The 23,357-nt window shown below is 43.2% G+C and overlaps 2 protein-coding genes across 2 annotated transcripts in view; one reads left to right on the top strand and one right to left on the bottom strand.

Moving 5' to 3' along the window:
• Window positions 1–14,039, bottom strand: part of LOC130202758 (protein eva-1 homolog C) — a 69,166-nt gene extending 55,127 nt beyond the window's left edge. The window contains exon 1 of the mRNA XM_056428502.1: window positions 13,931–14,039. Coding sequence (XP_056284477.1) covers window positions 13,931–14,039 — 109 coding nt within the window. The remainder of the gene's footprint in view (window positions 1–13,930) is intronic.
• Window positions 14,040–14,665: 626 nt separating this feature from the next.
• On the top strand, window positions 14,666–16,855 carry mrpl19 (mitochondrial ribosomal protein L19). The gene is made up of 6 exons (XM_056428504.1): window positions 14,666–14,757; window positions 14,926–15,037; window positions 15,143–15,261; window positions 15,495–15,629; window positions 15,950–16,131; window positions 16,326–16,855. The coding sequence occupies exons 1-6, from the start codon at window positions 14,679–14,681 to the stop codon at window positions 16,545–16,547; spliced, it is 849 nt and encodes a 282-aa protein (XP_056284479.1). The 5' UTR covers window positions 14,666–14,678; the 3' UTR covers window positions 16,548–16,855.
• The last annotated feature ends 6,502 nt before the right edge of the window (window positions 16,856–23,357 follow it).

The raw sequence follows: 23,357 nt of genomic DNA on the forward strand, positions 1-23,357 counted from the left end.
ATACGATAGCCGAATGAGACAGCTTGATGAGGTCGACATGGAATGAGACGTCAAAACATGAAAAGAAAGTGGAGCAAACGTTCACATGGACGCCACAAAGGACGCGCCGCCACACAATGGACATGGTGTCAAAAGAAAGCTACAATCGACGGCTGCTGTAAAGACGCCAGTGCTAACTGCTAAGCCAATCAGATTTGGGTGGGGAAAAAAATGCATTCCTAAAATGCACTGCATTCCTCTGCTTACAATACATTAGTCGTGCTGCTGTAGTCATGTTTTGGATAAGCCTACTTTCTTGCATTAGCAATAGGGCAGAAAAAGAGCACCGAGATATTTAGCTCAAACCAAGCTTGCCTTTTAAACTACTCAAGTATTGCACATTCAACCTTCCTTTGAGGGGAGCCGAGTGAAACCATCTCAGAATGTGTGCATTCTTGTGAACTGGAGATTTGATGAACTATCACAGATTCTTATTGAGCAAGATTAGGATCCCACATGAACACAGACTTCCCGTTGGAATCATTGTTATTCTCTTTTTAATATTTTCTCTATTTTTGTTTTTGGCTTTTTCTCACAGGCCAGGACTGAGATGAAAAAAAGGTGATTTTGAGCAACATTTGAATCAAAATTACGAGTTGGATGAGAACGGTGGGAGGGAACCAACCCAATTACATTTTGGGAGATACAAGATGGAATCAGGGTTTGTAGAGCACAGTGGGGTGATAACTCTTTGCAGGTTTGACATGAGTGACTCCTGCCACATAAAAGATAGTCATTTAATCCACAGTGAATATAAACTTTGATTGTAGCCACTTTAAGTTTTGAAACCAAGTCAGAGGCTACATACAATCCTTCCCCAACACATTTTGATAACCTTCACCTTTGAATAAAGTGAATACATTGTTTGAGGAACAAATACATTTTAGTTTTAATTGCACTGCTTATTTTGTGTGTTTTTAGTTATCTGTTGCAGGGGGAAGTGGAAAAGTGTGTGTGACAAGTGGGGTCTGTATTGTATTGACAGCAATAATGGATGGCACGTGACGGCTGTTGAAGTGAGTAAGGTGGCAGAATTCCTAGAGTACTCACTCATGTTAGCACACACACACACACACATACACACACACACACACACACACACACGCACACACAAACTGTTTCAGAGGGGGGTGTCAACTGAGGGGGTTTAATCCCAGCATTGGTTTTGCTCTTTGACTTCACACTAAAGAGTATCCTCCCCGCCTCCCCAGGATATTTACCCAGCATGTGTTTCACACGTTGTTTTCAAACGTCACATCAGACTGATCAAACAACAGCTAATGAAATTGGGAAGAGTGTGGTGGAAAACAAGAAGAACCTAATAGAGAAAAAACAGCATGAAAGAGGAAGAGTAAACTGACAATTGGGGAAAATATGAGGTCACGCTTATCCTTAAAGCGATAGTGACGGTGTTTCTTTGAGCCAATGGGGTGAAACTTCACAGCAAGTTGTGGAGATCCACAGTGGTTACAGCATTAACACCATCTTGGTGCGCTCCACATCAAGGTTCTGCATTCACTCTCCCCCTTTTCAGTCCATCAGCAGGGACAGCTGAGACAAACACACCTAATGTGTGTGGAATCTGGAGGCAGAAGATGAGTGCATGCTAACAAGTTTATATCTTTTTTAAATCACCACATGGGGTTGCTGTATGATGTGTATCAATATCCTGAGGCGACAGTCTCCTTAATTTGAATGGCCGAACATATCCCCCTTCCTCTCCCAGAAGACAGGGATCGGAGCCCGAGCAGCTGAAGTCATTAAACCGGAGACACAAACACAATATAAAAAACACATTCACCCACAGAGGTCCACAGACTTCAATCTGCTGGACATGATCAATAAACGTTCACACCCAGCAGCCCCCGGCCTTCCTGAACACAGACGATTTATTTGCTCACACTTTGACGTACGAGTCCAACAGCAGCCGTCTCCCAGACGTATTTTGGGCTGTGTGTGTAATATAGCCAATGGGTCTTAAAAAGGTGAAACTATTTAAAAAACGACTATAAAGACTATCAATGAATAAACCCCAAACAGAGGAGGCAACAAGGTCTTCAGCCTGGAAGTGTTGGGCCACCATGAACCCCAAACTAGACAAAACCATTTGTTATCTTGATGAATTGGTCATTGCATATAATTAACATAGTTCTCACCAAACCATTTGGTGAATCCTCATTCCTTGTTCAGCTGTTGTTTTTACAGTTAGCAGCACCACAATTATATCGAGGTTAAAACAAAGGACACTGCCTATGAGACTGATGCAGAGACACAGAATAAATCCACATTATTTCCAATGCAACAATGTTCATTATCTGACCTTATAGAAGTACATTAAATGTTTTGTTATATTCTTGATTTTTTTGCAGTATCTATAATGGAAACTATGGGATGGTTTACGGTTTATGGGACGGAAGGCGTGGATCTATTGCATAAAGGTTGGCAGTGGTGCAACCCTACATTAGATCCAGACTTCAACGCCATTACTTTGTTACACACAGAATTGGACTTAAATAATCAATATGGACATAACTCGAATACTGATTGAATGGAGAGAACTGAAGGGATTTCACCAACTAAGTCAAACATGTATCAGGCGTGATGAGGACCGTGTGTTCTTGAGGAGCACATGGACACAACATGCTCCTCTTGCTCCTCCTTGCTTGTGCAGCAAAGAAACAAATCCACACAGAACATGTGGGCTTTAAATCCAAAGAGAAGCTTCAGCTAATAACTAAGTCATGTAAGCAAAAAGGCTGCACTTGATATTTCAGGATCTCGGCGTCAGCTTACTTCTCCAGACAATGGGAGGACGTCCCCCTGTGGGTCTGTTGTCTAAGCTCCTCCTGAGGGGGTGACTGAGTACTAAACATCTGCCGGGCTCAGAGATGTTGGAAAGTGGCCGCTAAGTCTACCCTAGGGAGCCCCCAGAAACTGGTCCCACCCAAACCCTCTCACGACCTCTGTTAGCACGTGCCTCTCCTTATGACCCCTGGGGGTCAAAGGGCACAAGGCGGGAGGACGCTTTTACTCTGAGTCTCTGAACCTGTGTGTTTCTTATCGTTGCTCTCATGGGCTGTGGGGGGTGAGGGGTGAAAGAGTGATGGGCACAGAGGTTTCGAGAACAGCCTCCCTGATGTTTCGATGCATGTCCGGACGCCCACAGAGACAAACAGAAAAAGTGTGTGATCGAAAGAAAGACACAGGGAGTTGGACAGAGGGAGCCAGAGGAAGAGTGATCTGTCATTTTAATTGTCACTTTTATGGCTTGGGAGAGATGGGTGGCATCCAGACGGCCTCATCACTGACCTCAATCTGGCAGACACCAGACAGATGCATGAGTGTGTGAGCTTTATTGTCACTAAGTGAACGACAGATGTATCTTTCATCAGTCGTCCTCACCCCAGCGGATTGGATTTAAGTGATCGTTGGGTGGGGCAGTGGTCGCCTCAGGCTTGGAGAAGACAGCTTGTGCCCGGAAGGTCGCAGAGGAATGGTTTCCTTTCACTTGTTTTCTCTGCTGTTGTGCAGGTTAGTCAGACATACATACGTGAAGGAATCAACCATTTAGAGTAAATTATAGATTTGGAGCTCTCAAAAAACCTGATTCTGCTGGAAAACTAATCTATTTGATTAATAGCAAAACAATAGGTACGTTGATACCCGTGAGCGTCAGCTGCATCGCCAAGAAGAAGCCAGTGTGAGAAGCGCACATTAAAACAGGAGCAAATTATTTGGAAAGCTTTATCGGTGCAATCAGCAGCAGAATTCATCCAAAATGTACCCAGAGTCTGAAAGTGAATTCATAATCATTGCAGAATTATCTGATGGTTTCTGTAACAGCTACTCTTGAACAGGTCTTACATTCTGTGAGCAATGTTTCAGAAAAACATGACAGAAAGATGAGGAATGCTAAAATGTGATAGTTATGATGATTTAGAATATGTCACCCTATGATTCATAATTGAGTTATTAATTAAAGTTACATATTTTTTATATAAAGTAATTATGAATTAAGATTGACAAAATGATTGTGACTTTTACCTCCACAACCCCAGACTCCATTCTTTCATTACACCGTGGCTGCCAGTAGCCTTCCTCCTCCATCACTTAGTGTAATACATTTAATGCAATAACAGTAGGCAGAATATATCTATCCTTTGAGGAGAAAAATAAGGTAGAAGTGGGTGGGCACTGAGAGGCTGAGCTTTTTGGGGGAATTAACAAGCTTATCGGGGGCTGTTCTGTGAAAACAAGCAAGAGAACAACTCCTCAGGAGCTGAGGGAGGGTGAGGTCGTCTGCAGCATGTCCTACGGGACATAGCATGGAGAAATCTCCTTCCATCGACGACAAACCCAAGACATATCTGCAGGAATTGCCGGACTGGATGTGAAAGTTGACCTCGCCCTATTCATTCTGAGTTTCACAGTTTGTTTGTGTAGCTACCAAGTAACTGGCCTCCTCGGGTCAAACTCTTCTAGCCTGTTGAATGTCCAGTCTCGGTTTGTAAAACATCCGCTGCTACGCATAAACCTTGAGCTGTGCTACGGCCGCACTATAATTAACGTTTATTTTGATAAATCTCTCCATTGTTTGTTTTTAAATTATACGCTCATTGCCCTCACAGAGCCTGGTGTGTGATGTCATTACGTCTCTCGTCTGGCAACCAACAAACTACAACCATCCTATTCAAGTTTAAATGACTGTGATTGAACTATTGAATGGATTGCCATTAAATTTGGTCGACATATTCATGTTCCCCTGAGGATGAATTGTGATAACTTTGGCGATCCGGACTGTTGAGCCATCTAATTTTTAGTGTGTAACCACGTACCTCCATGTCAATGTCACGGTGACCATGTTAGCATGGTGAGGTTATCATTTAGCTCAAAGGCCATCTGTGAAGAAGGATGAATCTCTAACCAACCAGAATGTACTTGTATCACAATTCAAACGACAGTTACAACAAACCAAAAGGTTCACCAGAAGTTCTCCCAACCAATCAGCCAACAGCCCAGGGCCATGACAAAGTGATAGTGTAATTAAAAAGGATGGAGATATCAGGAGTGAGCCATTATTAGATTTAATAAGATAAATCGAAAAATATATTCTTTCATACATATTTTTGACATTTAGCGAAGATTCATTTGTTATGCTGCTGATGGAACAAATGCGGGCTACATTCTTTTAGGCTTAAACATGTACAAAACTAGAGAAAATCTCTCTTCAGGGCCTCCACCCTTACCTGAGCTAGCCAGAGGGGCCAGTGAGCAACAGATTAGCAGTGCCTTGGTGAGCGGGCTGCTGTCCCGTGCTGTAATGCAGACTGTCAGTCCAACACAGTTGGGGGGCTACACAATGCTTCCTTGTTCAGACTGGCCCTTCTATGGCCCACCTCTCTTTCCTCTATCTCTCTTTCTCTCTCTCTACCTCTCCATCTCTCCCTGCCGTCGCTCACTCCATCTCTCTCTTTGCCTCTAGGGGTTTAATCAAAGCATACAAACTAATGGTGTTCAAAATGTTCTTTTCCCCCTTCTAACAAAGCATGAGGTGAAGATGGAAAAGAGGATTGAGGGACGGAGGAAAAAAGGATAAAAAGGAAGCAGATCAAGGCGGACATGTTGATTCCTAAACCGAACATAAATCAGCTCCCAGGAAACAGAGAAACACAGAAAGAAAAGGAGACAGAGGGGAGGAGGAGGAGGGGCATCAAAGCATGGTTGACATTCTCTGAGATGCAGGAGCAGAAAAGGTGTGTGCGCTGGTTTTGAGTGTGTGTGTGTGTGTGTGTCATGGGGCTAAGTGGGGAGGACATGTGCACACCCAGCAGTCTCTTTCTCAACAGTTTCATCCTTTAAATGGTTGGTGCAGCCCAGTGTGTTTGCAGCAGCAGGTTTCACCGCCTATGAGGCCCAATGGGAACACAACGTCTCAGTGAAATAAGGCCTGTGCTCAAAGTATGACAAATGAGACTGCATTCTTAATGAACCAAAACAGAGATGTGAGGACAGCTCGCTAAACTGCAGCTGCATGCAACAGCGCCGCAGTGTCACTCAAGAATCTCCCTCACGTTTCAGGGTGTTTTCTTCGGGGCTTCTTACACCTCCCCCCAAGCAAGAGAGGGCAAGTGCAAACACACACCTGCGATGTCTACATATTCATCTTTGCAGTGAAGTGCTTTAGGAATTAGACCCCTCCTCTCTCCTCAATAACAGTGATTACTAGACGTGTGGGGGGTTTGAGGGATTGACAGAAATCTATTCTAAATAATGATTATCATATTAAGGGCTGATTATAAGACGCACAGCCTTGTTCAGCTGGTAGTTAGAATCCATCCAGAGCCTACGTCGGTCATTTTAAGTTTATTTTGGGAGTTTCCCCCCCAAGAAACAGGTTGGAGACAGACGCTGTTTGAAAAGGTGACACCTACTCTCTCTCTCAGATTATAGGGACTTTTCACAGCCTAAACCCTCAGCCAACACACTGATAACACAGCATCACGGTACAGTATATTGCTGGTGAGACCCGACGGATGCTTCACACATGTTGTTTGGTTTATTTGATTTAGAGAAGAAAAATAAACAATAAATTGTTGACTCTTTGTTTCCTGAGCATTATTTTACTTTTTTACAACTGAACTGAGAGCTGTGAACATTCAGTTACTGGCATTAGCACGATGAACACACATCAAAGAGTCTATAGATAACTGACTACAAGACGTATTGCACGGCCACACAAAATATACATAGAAACTGAATGAAAAATAAACTTATTGTATGTTAAATTGTAAATGACTGCATCTATGTAGTCCATTTTCTTCTTTCTTGTGTTAGCGACGACTCGAAGCTCTTTACAACACAAGCCGGCCTTCACATGTTACCGTCTTGACTAAGTATCACTCATCAGAGTCAGGGATGGTTTGTTTATACTCGCGCTTTGCTGCGTAGCACAAGCTTCTGCTGTTGGAGTTTAAACTATGTGCTGCATATTCTCAGAAATCACTCATAACTCAGCTTCACGCCTGTGTATTGACTTCTTTTCAGACCAATGTTTTTAGGCACTTGTTTGGTCCTTAATCACTTTCACAGCGGCCCAAACGAGTCTAACTAAACAGGTAGTTACGCCAATAAATGTACACAGACAACATATAATTGTGCCATACACTTTCTAGCATATTATCTGTTTTATATTGAGAAGTAACACACATTAAAAGTAGCAGAAACAACAGGACATCATCTCAATGGAAGCTCTGTGCAACAGAATAACTTGTTATTGACATAAAACACACTGGAAATGCTCAAAGACTTTGACTAATTGGAAACAGTTAGCCTGACAAATGTGTTATGTTGTTTTTGTGGTCACCGGGCAGAATTGACATACCGTGACTTAATTTCGTGCAACATTAGCACAACAGCAGCAACGCCATTAAATACACATTGCCTTAGTCCGGATGGGCTGTCTCCCCACACGCATCTTGGCAATGAGACCAGACGCGTGTTTTGAGTGCTGCACGTTAATACGGCTCATGTGCCGAGACTTGACTCAGTTGACACAAAGCTCGCTTTTAAGGCGACGTCTAAGCGTCAACACATTTTCACATTAATCTTGTCAACACTTTGGTATTCAAAGCTTCGTCCTGAATTATCTTCATCCAATTGTTGGTGGTGTCAAAAATAAAATGAAAAAATTAATTTGGAAAAAGTTCACTAACTCACATTTTAACCAGTGCTCCGTCATTAACATGTCCGTCTATTACGGTGTGAGGTGGGTAATGTAATTTCCTCACAGGGGGGAAGAGTTGTTTCCTGTTGTAAACACCCATCTCTCATCAGCAACACCACATTGTTGCTTGATGTGTGTGTTTGTTTATGTACTTATTGTATCCAGGGGGAGGAACTAACACAGTCTTTCATCACTATCATGCTGTGCCAGACTTCCGCTTTAAATTACACAACAGCACGCGCCCACAATGCGGCAACCACTGTGCCATAAATGCATTCAACGTCCAGAAGTTATCGACATCACAGGCACCCAAAAGCTCCTTGGCGTCACATTTCCCTTTACTCATGAGACGGAGGATGCAAGAGACATCTCGTTTGAACCAAACGGCTGGATATGATGTTTGAAAGGTCAGCAATAATCTCTCAGCATTCTGGATGTAAACTTTTCTCTAATGTCAAGCTGGACAAACTTCTGTCTCAAATATGTCTCAGTTTAAATAAATGAAAGCTGGGTCTCTTTTTGAACTCATCTCACACTAACACAGATCCTGTTGAATCGTGTATTGTATGTCCTTTCTGTTTATTTGTTGATAAAGAGCTACTTTAATGTCAATCTCTGATAAATTGTAGGCCTAATCTGTTATCTAGAACTAGTGTCACTTAAATACTATAAAAAGAAAGACCTTAAATGGATTTGAAAGGGATTTGAAAGAATTTAGATTTGATAAGCGGATTCAAAACTCCCATTCAGATGTAAACACACACGTTTTGAAACCCAGACAGAATTCCTCGGCGACGTTTCTCCTGTCTATGAAACAAATTGGTGGATTTAACAAATCAAAAGGTTTATAGTTCAAACCTGTTCCAATCGCAACAAAAACTCGGAAGCACCACACACGTGGTTTATAGATTCAGTGTGCATCAAAACAAGACACGCTATTAAATAATTCCCTCCCTCATTGACGCCCAACAACCCTCTGTTGTGATACCGTCATGCAATGAATCAAAATATCTTGACACTTCCCTCCTTGGGGAAGTCGCTCACAGTCTACTCTTTGAATAGCAGCAGCTCCCCCTCTCTATTCAGCCGGAGAGAAAAGCAGCCTTATGCAAGGCCCTCGCTGTCCGCCTCGCCGCCTGCCTCCACCACAGTAGACAAAACAAGTGGGAGGCAGGATTTGTTTGGACAGAGCTCACCTGGCGCACACAGACACAGAAACAGTGATCAGGCAAGCCCTAGGGAGGAGTCGAGGCAGCGAGGTGGAGGTGGTGGGGAGAGGAGGCAAGGGAGCTGCTGAGAGCGTGAGTGGGGGGAAGGGAAGGGTCTGGGAGGGGAGAGCATGGGGTCCAGTGTGCTACCCTTTATTCAAGACCACTCAAAAGTCAGAGCGGATTAAGATGTGAGGGGCCTCTGGTAGTGCTCAGTGATATGGACTAGGACATAGGGTACAAGCATAGGTGGATTTGTGTGTCGGTCGGCTGCAGTGTCAGGCAGCTTAGAGCGCTCATAGTAATCAGCTGATCCGTCTCCGATGAAAGATGGAGGTACCGACTCCCCAGTCTCTCGACTGGAGGTCAGCTGATTATTGGTTTGGCCGATTAATATTCACCGATGGGATGTTATACAAACTATTACTATCGACTGAACTGAGCGACAATAGTCAGCGCATTACCGCTTCACATAGCAGCTCCATTAACAGAATGAGGGACACTTTTTCTTAAGTATCAGTGTGCACCAGCTCTTGATCAGTATAGGAGGATTATTTTACTATCAGTTTATTCTTGCTCCAAAATGTTTTTATTACATCTGCCTTTAAAAAACGGTCGACCCTGCTCTTTATATCACAAGATCAAGTTTTGGTTTTTAGGTCTGGAACCAATGATTTATAATAATAAAAAAGGTTGTAATGGTTAATTAATCATTTGGTCTATAAAAGCTTGAGAATTTGTGAAAACATATCCATCACAATTTCCAAGCACCAAAAGTGTCCCGTTCCTATTTCTTGTTTTTTCACAACGAACAATCCAAAAAACTAAAATACTCAGTTGGATATAATTTCATACTTTCAAGGAAAGGTATAGCAAATCCTCACATTGGAAAACCAAAAAGCTCTGAAATGTTTTTAATTTCTGCTTAATAAATGACTTCAAAGAGTAATTAATTGTATGTTGAAGACCAAGCGATTGATTACTTTAGCTGTAATTTTGTGATAGATACTTTTCCCCCATCAAGCTTTCTGCACAGCATCTACAGGACTGTCTCAGAAAATTAGAATATTGTGATGAAGTTCTTTATTTTCTGTAAATTAAAAAAAAAAAAAATGTCATGCATTCTTTCATTCAAACAACTGAAAATATTGCAAGCCTTTTTATTTTTTTTTTTTGATGATTATAATTTAAAGCTTAAAACTCAAATATCCTATCTCTATCTAATAGAATAAAAAAAAAAATACTAGTATATATTAAAAAAATCACTTTGAATTGTCTAATTAACTCTAATAAACACCTGCAAGGGTTTCCTGAGCCTTGACAAACACTCAGCTGTTATAAATCTTTTTTTTTACTTGGTCTGAGGAAATATTAAAATTTTATGAGATAGGATTTTAGAGTTTCTTAAGCTGTAAGCCATAATCAGCATATTATAAAAGAAAAAGGCTTGTAATATTTCAGTTCATTTGTAATGAATCCAGAATGCATGATTTTTTTTTTTTTTTGTTTTAATAATAATAAAAACATTCTATATCTCAGTAAACATGGCAGAGCAGACATGGCTGGAGAGACTCGGACCGAAGACTAATTATGTGCATTCAAAAAATCCAATGATGCTGTTTCAGAAGCTGTTGAACTGCCCTCTATGAGAAAATAGAAATAGTGTTGAAGAAAGTTAAGAAATAAATTAAAATGGAAAAAAATATCAATGTGATAAAAAAAGTAATTGATCCCAAAAAACTGTCCAGCCCCACTTGAAGTTATCTCAACATCTGAATTTAAATTCAAGACCTAAAAAAAGGTGTTCTTTCCAGCTTTCCCGACAGTGGTCAACATGCGTGATGAGGTTCGACAAGAGGGAACAAAGAGCAAGATGGATGATGACTCCCCCTAACCACACACTCACAGTTACTATGGGTTGACCTCAGTTGACCCCTTGGCCCCTCAACAGCCTCACATCCCATTGACAGGGTTTAAATAGGGATTGGCCTCGAGGGTTTAATGAAAGAGAAGAAAAGTTGCTGCACTGTAACCCTTTGGCAGCGTCATATATTTTGTCTGGTAACAAACGACTGGGCCTAAAACGCTCTTGGGTTAATAGAGACAGACAATACATCTTTGTTTTCTATCTAACGAAAGGCCCAGTTGTGGCAAATGCTAGATTCATGTTATTGTTTTGCCATTTTTTGCAAAACCGTCGAGCAGTCATCGCTTCACAGCGATGTGTTGACAAAGATGATAATCTGTTTTCTGCCAGTAGGAGACAGAAAAGCAGAAATAAGGGCCAGTACTATAGGCCTCACTCAGATGTTGAGATCAAATTTAATCTACAGTTACAAACAGTAACACATTGACCGTAGGGCTGCAACTGCCGATTATTTTCATTATCGATTCATTATTAATCTGCAGATTATAAAGTAAAAAAATAAAAAATAAACATCACTGAAGACCAATGTGAAGTCTTCAAATTACTTTCATTATCCAACCAACACAACAGACCCTTTCTATTTATCACTTAACACGAAGAAAAGAAACAGATACTCACAACTGAGATGCTGACACTTTTACTCATATAACTATGTTCACGATTTATAGATCATCAAAATATTAGCAGGTTCTCTTTCTGCCTCTAAAGTAATCAACTCTTCCTTTTAGCTCTGTTCTAGTGTCACAACATGTAAGACACCATCCAGTGCCTGTGGTGCAGTGTGGTCCGTATCGTTACATAGACAGTCTATAACTCTACGGAGGTAATTTCTGGTGATGGATGCTTTGCTGCAGTAAACAACAGATACGTAACAAACTTGTCACATGACTAAACCTGAGAGAGTGGATACACGTGTAGAGGAGGAGACGATGACGCTGTGTATACTGTAGATTATATGATTGCTTGGTTCAAAAAAACAAAATCAACAAAAAACATCAACAGCGAAGAATCGATGACTTGTTAAACGTTGGGCATAATTAGCGTGCTTGCTGAGTTAGCCCAGGGGCGCGTAAGTGTTGCTCGGCTCACTCCACACCTGCAATTACCCGTTCAGCCAGCTGTATAATAGAAAATGATAACAGGGGGCAGAGACAGAATAAAAACACCCACCAACGTACAGTGGTTTGTTTCCATGATGAAATATGAAACCGCTATTACTCCAGTTGTCAACAAGCGATGCAAACACAAGACACAGAGAGGCAGGAGCTACACATACGAGGTGCATTCCTTTGGAAATCAACAGTTGGCTCCGCCGGGGGACTTCCCCTGCAGTTCACCGACGTGACCCGATTGTCCCCCATCACCTCTCCGACCACATGACCGAGAGGACGTCTGAGAGACAGAGGTTAGATCTCCCACTTCTGTCAGCCGGGCAGCACCTGTCAATCACAACAGCCCTCTCGGTCTCCAGGGAGACTGCGCTGGTCAAGAATGTGAGGACTAAAGGATTTCTTTGTCCCTGAGGTATTTTTACTCCTCGTTCTCATTTCGTTCTCTGAACGTGCTCGGTCAGCATTTCTCTACAAGCACGTTGCTCCCAGTTCCTGATGAGCAAACCAAAACCCATCTTAGGTCCACGCAAAGCAAAGGAAGATCCCAAAATGACACTGGTGTCTCCTCCCCATCCCCCTATGGAGCCAAGTTATCAATGAGCCAATTCCATCACAAAAAGAAATATCACTCCAAAGCTATGATTTCAACGAATTAACTCCTGCCTATGATATAGTACGTATACAATCGTGCCTAAGCCGGGTTATTGGTAAACCTGCTCCAACCAGCGGAAATTTGGTTTCAGACGCACTAATAGTTTTCCCTTCTTACTTAATTAACCATCATGTAATCTACTCGATTGTGATATTCATGACCAAACCAACAGCCACTGACATGCATAGCAATTACAGAAATGTGACCTTGTTAACAGCCTTCACTTCCCCATGATCTTTAGCAGCTCATTAGGCCGCAACATTGGACACACACACAGAGACACACACACACACACGCACACGTACACACAAACAGAGGGCATGTTACATACATCTGCTCTTTAGCACCTTCTCCCCACAGTGTTAGTCTGCTCGTTCCCAACCATTAGACCCATTAGAGGTCAATTAACACCGACACAAAGCTGCCTTTCCGTTTTATGGCACAGTAAACAAAACCTGCAGGCATGCCTTGGGCTGAGCAGAGCTCAATGGCCTTTAATGCAACACCGAAAATAACTCATTAGTTTAGCAATATGCTGCCTTTTCTTCGTGGACACGAGAGCCTTCAGATTCCGTCACACCGACTTGCACATAAACCTGAGGTTATTGGCAGGTCCCAGCTCTGATATGATAGCATTGCCTTTAACTTTCAAACGGATTGTATACAAGGCATAACTAAACTGCTCTGACGTTTGCTTTCTTCTCTGAGCTGTAAATCCACAGCACTTGGTCTAGACAATAGTTCCCATCTAGTAACACATTAACCCGTTTATCTCCATTGCATCAATGGGATATGTGGCAGATATACGCCGTGCTGATAAACCAGCCCGCCAGCCAGGTGGCTTCAGTAAAGGAGACCCTGTTGTTTGAAGGGCCTTGTGTGGGTAAGAATTGGCAATAAGATAAGCACAAGACGTCCAAGTTGTGTCCCACTCCGTTTGAGAAACCAGCCTTCGCGTCAGCATGCTGCAGCACGCCGCCGGCACGGGTCGTCCCGGGAGCAGAAGTTCACGCGACACACTGAAAGCCCGGCTCATGGTTGTTTAACGCATGCGTAATAACTTATCACAGTTATATTTCATCTCCTAGAGTGCTAATTACTTCTCTCGCGCAAAAAAAAGGATGCGGCTTGAGCGCAGACAACACAGGCAGCGTAACACCACCTGGGCACCTGAACAAACGGCACGAGCGTTGCTTCTTACAGTGTGGAAAAACAAGTGATGGACCACTTTTGTCTCTAGAACATGAACACAACAACATCTTTCCCAACCTGAAAAGTCTGAAGAGTCCTTGGTGAGATCGCCCAGGACGCTCAGACACGATATTCCCAACAGGAGCGCAGAACTGACGGCTGAGAGAGTCCCATCTGAGAGGAACATCCTTGAAGCCTCAAAGTGTGTGAGTTTCTCCGTAGCACCAGAAAGTCCAGCAGCCGCATTGGGTTTCAGGTTCTGCGTCGCGTGCGGGAGATGTGCGGTCCCATGTCTCTAGTCGTCCCTCATCCTCCCACCACACCGCTGTGAGACTGAGTGGGTCGAGCAGTGCACTGCCCTCTGGGTGCATTTCTAACTGCGTGTTGTGGAGGAAGCCCACCTGGAGGACCGCCGCTCCCCTGCATGGTCTCAAAGACCCAGAGTTCTCTACCAGACACACGCCACCATCCAATAATATAACACTCTGAAAGGGGCCATTTTGGCCCCAATGGCTATCCTATTTGTACTTATAATAATGCTGAGACGTTATTGTTCATACTTTTGAGCTTTTGAGAAAAATTGTGGATGCAAGACTTTTCCATATGTTATGTATATAAGTATTATGATATCTATAGTATTCGGTGCTACTTCCTATATGTGTAACGAATTTGAAATATGACCCGGTGAGCTGATGTGTAACCGATGAAGCGGTGGCGCCATCTTGTGGACAATAGACGTTCCTGCAGATTAAAACAAATCGCGTTTCATTGACATTTCCCTCCACGGCCTCCGTACATGTTCCCATGCGACAACAGAAGGTCAGACATGGCAGCCTGTGCGAAGGGGCTCGACAAATGTATGTTTTCACTGAGGTTATTACGAAACCTGCGGCTCCAAAATGAACGTAAGCAAACTGAAGAAGCACTCTTTTCTCCAGCACACTTCATGATTTCCTGTCAGGCTTTGAACATTTGCTCTTGTACGTCCACGAGCTGTGAGCTAACAGACTGCTAGCTAGCGAGAGCTTTAACTGACATACTCCATTTGTGTCGTATTTTCTTGTTATTTGCAGGGTTTCTATCGACGTCACTGGGTCGTCTTGCTCCGAAGGAGCCGTCGAAGTTCACCCCTCCACCTAAACCTGTCGTCATAGATAAAACACAGTCTGTGGCAGCTCTGAGAAAGTAGGACACTGCCTCAGGCTCTCTCTTAAACCTCTTTCTCCGACGCACACAGGGCCGCTCCATCCTGTGTCACGCATGCGCGTTAAAGAGTTGTTTCCCCCTCAGGTTTCTGAGCCCGGAGTTCATCCCTCCCAGACAGAGGACAGATCCTTTTAAATTCACCATTGAGAGGAAAGATATGATTCGCAGGAGAAAAGTCCTCAACATCCCTGAATTCTATGCAGGTAAGAACTCAACAGACACACGGTCACTGTGAGGGGACAGGTGTAAGATTCAAGATCCAAGACATGTTGGGCCTCCTTAGTTCCCATTTTTATCTTAAGGCCATTTTCTGACCTTTTTTTACCAATTGGTTTGAATTCCATATCGTGTAAATATAAATTGTGTTTGTAATTATGCACACGGTGTGTTCGTTGCATCATTTTAAATTGCGTACATTATTTGTTATTGTTTTCAGGGAGCATCCTTGCAGTGACCATGGCCGACCCTAATGCCAGTGGGAAAATTAACCGCTTTGTTGGCATCTGTACCCAGAGGAGTGGGAAGGGGCTGGGAGCCACATTTGTCCTGAGGAACATCATTGATAATCAAGGTGAGGTTTATTTATTTTCTGTCGAAGCATTTCAGTAAAGCTTTGTTTACTCACACAGGCTGTGGCATCGCTGTCTCGTGACATGAAGGAATGTCTTGTTTTAAGGGAACCAAAATGTAGTTTGATGGTATTGTGAATGACTGCCTGTCCCTCTCCCTCTATAGGAAGAGGGACATTTAATGTTGGCCATTTATAACTTGGTTGAGGAAGAAGATAGGCTTGCTTATTAACTTTTTAGACCGATAGTTACTTAACATTTACAAGAAGTGAACCAGGTGTCCGTCAGCTAAAACACCTGTTCCTTCACGTGTGTGTCTCAGGAGTCGAAATATGCTACGAGATGTACAGCCCCCGTATCCAGAAGATTGACGTGCTGAAGCTTGAGAGGAGGCTGGATGACAACCTCATGTATCTGAGGGATGCTCTGAACCAGTACAGCACTGTGGACCCGGACATGACCCCTGTGCCCTTTTCCCTGACTGATGAGGTGCCCTTCAACAAGGTGAGAGAGCTTCAAGATAAATGCTAATTTACAACAAATGGCTGCATTAAAAGTCTTCATACAGCTGCATGTATCAGTATTCTTATTAATGCAGGTCTGGTTTTTAGTAATTTAATTTAGATGTGCCTTCCGTGGGTGGTTTTGCCCGAAAAGAACTGCAGCACTTTAGCATGTCTTGTCTGTCTATTCACCAGATGAAGGTCAGGATGCGTCCAAAGCCGTGGTCCAAACGCTGGGAACGACCCAAGTACAACGTCCAGGGCATTCGCTTCGACCTGTCTCTGACCCCAGAGAAGATGGAGCACGCCCAGAAGTGGGCACAGCCGTGGCTGGAGTACGACATGCTGAAGGAGTACGACACGTCCACACTGGAGGAGCAGATCCTCACCGAGGTCCAGCGGGAGATGAGCAAGTGAGAGCGATCCTCTTCGGGTGGCTCAACGTACCATCAACAGACTTTGTCAGGAGTGGGGGGAAAGGACAGGAACGTGAAGTTTGCATGGATGTGGAACACTCTGCTGGATTAAGTTAAACCCGATGGATTACGACAGCCACACCAGTGTGTATGCGGAGGAGCCCGTATGGAATCTGGTGTTGGGATCTGAGGGGTCATGCCTTCTTCTTTTAGTTGCATCAGTCTGCTGTGCAGTAAATGCTTTTTCAACGTCATTGTCTTGTGGCATCCATCAAGTGGTTTCTAAAATAAAACCAATAAACCCTCCAAGCTTTTGAATGACAGTTTTTTCGAAGAATCCTAGTAGATAGTGTCTGTTATGCGTTTGCTGTCTACCTGCTATGGAGTATTGCCACCAGGTGGCGCTATCACTCTGAATGTTGTTTTCATCAGGAGTTGCATAACCAAGCCTTTGTTGTGTTGTGCAGGCTCTGTGGGAACCGCTGCCATGCTGTATAAACACAACGTGTATTATGTCAGTTAAATAATGAGCTGCCTGATTGTAAAAAGAAGCTTTACTGAGTTATCTGCCTGCAACCAAAAAACCAAAGCATTTTTACATTCACATGTTCCAGATTTCAGAAACTTCTGGGGTTAAATTAACAAAGATTCCCAGATTAATCTGTAAACCTGCTTCTTGGATCGAGCCGCGGTATCCTTCACTTTGAAAAAAACAAAACGACAACAACCCTGGTCCTCAGGGGCCATACACCAAGGACACCCGGTATTGTTTTACTGTTGTGGATGGAAAATTGTGGTGTTGAGATGGTATGTTAGAGCGTCAGTTGGGTAGCATAAAAACACTTGGACTCCGTATGTTATGTCTGCTTTCTGTGTGCGAGTGTGTGAGTGTGTGTGTATAAACACACCGAATGGGTCCCTGCACTCTAATTTCTCCATATTACAGGATGAGACGCAGAGAAAATGGTCTTTAATACAGGAGTAGCAGATGTTTACTGAGCTCATTACGGACCACACAGATTTCCTATGTGGAGAAACACAGGAATTATTCCTGCTACATTGAAGCTAATGGAATGGAAGAAATGCAGCTCCCAGCTTTTAACGTCACTACACGGCAATTCACTTTATTGGATAGTTAATGGTTCACCGGTGATTTGAACCACATTTTCCAAATATTCTGCACCTGTCGAACAACTGTGTCTCAGCCTCGCATGTTTAATCCCGTTGTTTACTCTCCACCTAATTTACTCTCTGCCCAATCAGACCTGACCTGCAGCAAAGAAAACCATCTGCGTCTGTGTACAGTAGACCGTCCTGCACATTGTCATTACACTGCCCACTGAACCAGCTGGCCCTTTCACCTTTTCATTTTTTTGACTCAGTATTTCTGTTTGGGGCTGATTGATGTCCTCATGTGGAGGCGGCAACCGTAATGTTTATCCTACAGCGCAGTGCCGCGGCTCGAGGAGCATTCCACGGCGACACCACTGGACTGGTAAACCAGTTTAAACCACAAAGTTACTCAGTCTGAGTTGCTGCTTCAAGGAAACTTCCTCTGTGTGTGTGTGTGTGTGTGTGGGTGTGTGGGTGCTTCAGGGTAGTGATCTCAACTCTCAACTGTATGTGCCTCCCATGACCTCAGGTTGACTTGCACCTGGAGTAAAGTTAAAGCCTCTTGGCTGGGAAAGGAGATCAAACACACACACACACACACACACACACACAGCAACTTGCAGACAGAAGATCATATCAGCCTTCACAGACAGACACCTCAAACAGGGCCGAGTGTATTCGTCTGGGACTGCCTGCCTGTCACTCCTCATGCCAAAGGAGATATGCTCCATTTACGGTTGCCGTGGAATCGGGGTGGGGCATGCAGGTTGGAGGAGCCCATAATCCCACCCCTCAACTATAAAGCATGGTGGGCTGATGATAGCTACAGTGCTACGCTACTATGAAGGTCAGTGTAGGAATGTAGGGAGGGACACACTCCTCTAATCTGTCTTCTTCCCCTTCGCTGGTGCTCCCATGACCTTCATCTCTTTCTCTTTCCGAGGGAGGATAGCACCGGCTTTGAAAAGGAGCCAGGTTGATGAATTGGAGAGGATGTGATACAGGGTGTGCAGCAACTCCCACAGGTGGAGATTCTGGGGTAATGTCTTCCACTGGGCCAGTACACTAAATGCAGTTTTCAGCCTGTCGACCTTTCGGTGCGTTGATCTCTAACATCTCTGTCACTGTGTGATTTCTTACTCTCCTGTCGGGGGAAATTAGTTTCACTCTCCCCGTCTCTGCCAGGGAGGGTGAACTGAGTCGGAGCTGTCTGTGCGCATGACAAGTGCAACAGGATACTGGGCCACCCATAGGCCCCAGGTAAATTACACCCTGTCCCTGTGTGTGTGTGTGTGTGTGTGTGTGTGTGTGTGTGTCCCTGTGTGCGTGTGTGTACGTGTTACTCGGGGGCCACCCGTAGTCTGAGGTAAATTACACACTTGAGTTTCACCATATGTTTCCAGTGAAACGTCACGACCGTCTGCTCCTCTCCCGACGGTCCCATGGGCCCGACGGGAGCTCCTGCTGCCATCACTCTCTCTTTGTTACACACTCACACACACAAGCCGACAGAGCGGCAGCTGTTAGGACACATTACATTGCAAGCAGCTGATTCCTGTGGTCGAACAGGCCCAGATCACAGTCATTTTAATAGTGTGATCCAGTGTGCAGAGCTGCCAGGGTCACGGGATCATTTCCAGTTGGAGCCAAGCATCTGAAATATTTACAGATAAAAGTACCCATCAAAGTAGGACGAGGATGACTGTACAGGAGAGGTCAATCAAAAGAGTCCTTCGGCATTCAGGATTGATCTGTAACCACAAAGGTGAAGGATTTAAGAGACACAAAAAAAGATCTAGACTTTTTGTTCCAAAAAATATTTGGTCCGTACTCACCTGTTCTTAGCTTTTCTTTTACGCCGAGTCAATGGTAACACAGAAAAACACAGAAGAAGACATTCAACAACTGTTTTTACCAGTTGTGTAGAAGACGTTGATGAGTAAAACTAGAGTTTCCTTTAATTTATAAAACGTTATTATTCAAGAGATATACTTTCTGTATTTTCTGCAGGAGAAACTTCTAAAGGTGACTGCTTTAGATTCTGAAATCTACTTCTTTATTTGCTGGAATAAGTTAATTATCCCCAACCTAAAATAATGTGGCTGTTAATATTCTATATGTTCTTATTGTCAATGAGTCCCATGAAAAGACTAACACCAACAATGACTTGATGCTTCTAACAAATATTGCCCTGTGTAGCCAAAGATCATCCTGTTTATGGAAATACTCACCGGACTCGATGATCTAAAATAGTCCCCAACAAATATCTACCCATTTGACTAATGTTTACTAAAAGCTAAATCAGAGTATTTAGGTAGAAATGAACAAATTGGCTTTTCACAGGATTTAAGAGTAAAAGAAAACCACATTATCTTTTGGTTTTGCTTTTGGAGGGGCAGCAGGATGAGTGACGAGATGATGGGATCACAATATATACACACATACACACACACACACACACGCACACACATATATATATAGGTATGTAGGCGCCTTGATGAATCCAGGTCCTTAGTCATATGACACTGGGACCAGACCTGAGGTGGAAATAATGATGTTGGTAATGCTATTGGATGGATATTGAGGAAGTATAATAAGTAATCTATGTAATACTGTCTTGTCTGAAATAATGTACTTGATTGATTCTATGCTTCGGAGGCATGAAGATGGACGGATAAATAAGACATTCCCTCACAAACATATTGACACGCACGAACAGCATTCCTTCACATATTCAGGTCACAGCGGTCTGAATTTGTGTTTTATATTTACGTGTTCTCTTTAATCCTATATGCTGTGTATTTTCTTCTTGAAGGATGTCCCCATCCACATGTGGTCCAAGATAAGAGCCCCCAAGGCTGTTTAAAGCATTCTTCACATTTGCCTGATATCACAGCGTGTTCCTGTCACAGCCTGTGTGTGTGTGTGTGTGTTTGTTTGTGTGTTTGTGTGTCTGTGTGTGTTTGTGTGTGTGTATATTCAGTTGTGTTTTAACGCTCAGGAGCTCGTTCATAACAAAGCACATTATTCGTTATGATGGGTTGTTATTCCTGTTTGGTCATGATGACCCTGCCTGGTACTTTAAAAAAAAGAAAAAAAGAAATCATGTGATCTGAAAGTATGTTTCTGCTTTGATGTGAGGAGAACATGCAAGCAGTTTCATGTCCTTTCCTCTGAGGGGCGCCCTCATCTGCGTCCCCCTGCCACCGCTGGTGCACAGCTGGTCTTCTTCTCTCCTGAGCTGTAATTGCAGCTCTGTCCTGGGAACCAGAGGGAGGAAATCCCAGAGCTTTCGCCCTGCAACAATGACAATAAAAAAGAGGTGAGGAAAAGAGGAAGAAAGCATTTCAGCTGAGATGAAAGAAGGAGGGAGGCTTAGGCAGGAGAAGGGAGGTGGAGGAGTGCTGGCTCGGGAGTGCAAAACGCAGTGGAGGTAGAGAAGGAGAGATGAAGGAGAAAGCAGGGGAGGAGGGATGGTGTTGGTGATGGTAGTAAACGCTTGAGTTTATTAACCTCATTTAGGAGAGAGGCTGAGAGTGAGGGGAAGGGGAGGAGTGGTGTGTTCATACTGTGAACGCAGGGCTGGAGTTTTCTAATGAGGGCTGCAAATGCACACACACTGCTCTCTTTCACACACACACACTTTCCTTAGCTTATTCCCTCGCTCATACCAGATTCACCTTGATCTGATGCCAAGTATGTAGGCAGAACACACATTCACAGGACCGGGTACTGCCAGCTTCATCTTACTACCTCCTCTCATTTTTGCTTTCTCATATCCAACAGCAGCTGAGAGGCCATTCCAGCCAAACCACATTGCTTTAGATGGTCTGAAGTGTAGATTTTGTCATGTGTTGCAAACATTAATTGAAAGATATTCACATTATGGGGAATTGAGGGTTGAGTGTGACGCTGGGAGGGAACCAGTGCAGTGAGAGGGAAGTCAAGCAAACCCAACACTGAAAGGCCTGGGGTCAAAAGGGTCAACAAACACAGCATATCATCTTGTTAGGCCTCTGTTTACGAAGGTTAGGTTCAACTTAAACATCCCCTCCATAAATGTTTGACGGTATATGAAAATGCTCTATCTTGTATAATAATTGAGTCAAAGAATGAGTTGCATATTTGATCAGGGTTAGCTTAAAACTATCTGTGATGTCATAAGTCCGGCGTGTCTGTAAACACATCTTCCAGTGAGCTCAGAGACACACTCAACCTTCAGAAGATTCATGTGAAAACATACTTCTGGTGTAAAAGTCTGCACACTTGATTCTGCAAAGCGAAGGTCAAATATCCAAATGATAAGAAAAATATATTAGAGGATGGGGACAACAAATATTTTTTACGATTTTGCAGTTAACACATTGTATAATCTTTATCCCAGGATAGTGTATATCTAAAAGACAGAACGGGGCTGTCATGAAAGTCCCACATGTCTCAGAGTCACTCTCATGCATTTAGAGTCGGGTTCATTTGAACACAAGTATTGTTTTCCTCATGTTTTACTATCTTTCTGTGATGTGTGTTGAAAGAAAATGAAGTTGTCCAATAAGTTTCGAACAAGAAGAGAGAATCCCTTCACGTGATCCTGATAGTCACCCGCACCATTCATCCATTATACGCGCGGACCACGAATGACCTGAGATGGCCACAAAGAATGCACACTTAAAGACGCTGGCTGAAGAAGAATGAGTGAAGATGCACTCTGAACTATTGACAAATGGCGTGAAACACACACACACACACACAACATAGAAACACACACTTAGAATGCAACGTGAAGACGGATGACACAGTGAAGACGCTGAACTGAACTGTTGGTGAAAAATGACCGGCCACCTCAATGGGTGTATGACCCCCTGCTGTGGCTGGCCGAGGGTGGGTTGTTTTGTGGTTTGACAAAGGTTAAGTGACTATTGCTTCATCTTCTTTCCCTGGCTGATTGGCAGACCAATCGGTGATCTAATCACTCCTTCTTTACATGCTTTTCTTTAGGGGAAAATAATTGAAACTCATGTCAAGTGGATTTATAGTATTATAGCCAGAATCACACATTTGCATCAAAGAGCTTACCAATCTCACGTCGATCCTTAGACCTTCAATTAGGAATGAAAAGTTGCGGAAATTGTTAAGAAAGTTTACAAAAGTGCCCTCACAACTATACTCACAAGGGATGTACAGTTAGATAAAAAGATTGAATTAACTTTTATGAATGTAATAAGACAAATAACGACCGTTTGTAACTGCATATTTAAAGAAACACTAGTTGAGGACGCCATATGTTAACAAGACTTTGATACACTTCTTTTAATTAATGTATATCATATAGATATATGTCAGACTTAAAAAGTGGAGGGAAAAAGAAACATATGGACTTCCTTAACATCCCTGCTCATACCAAAACATGTTGTTTTTAGTTATTTTTTAATTAAACTATCTGAGAAACCAGACCGTGGGGTTTTCTTTGTGAGGCAACACAATGAATACATAAAAACATCACATCAACTTAACTCAGTGACTGACAGCTAACCAAACACGCTTTGAACCATTCTGATACAGTAAAACATTTCCCATCTGGAACTTCAAGCTAAAAAAGTTAAACTAATTTGCAAATTATTGACCTGAGCCCGTAATAAAAACAAACGCTCTAGCAGCCGGCAGACTGAACGTGGGCCTGCGTGGCACTCTTGCAATCTGA

The sequence above is a fragment of the Pseudoliparis swirei genome, chromosome 12 (genome assembly GCF_029220125.1).
Source record: "Pseudoliparis swirei isolate HS2019 ecotype Mariana Trench chromosome 12, NWPU_hadal_v1, whole genome shotgun sequence".
Classification (NCBI taxonomy): Eukaryota; Metazoa; Chordata; class Actinopteri; order Perciformes; family Liparidae; genus Pseudoliparis; species Pseudoliparis swirei.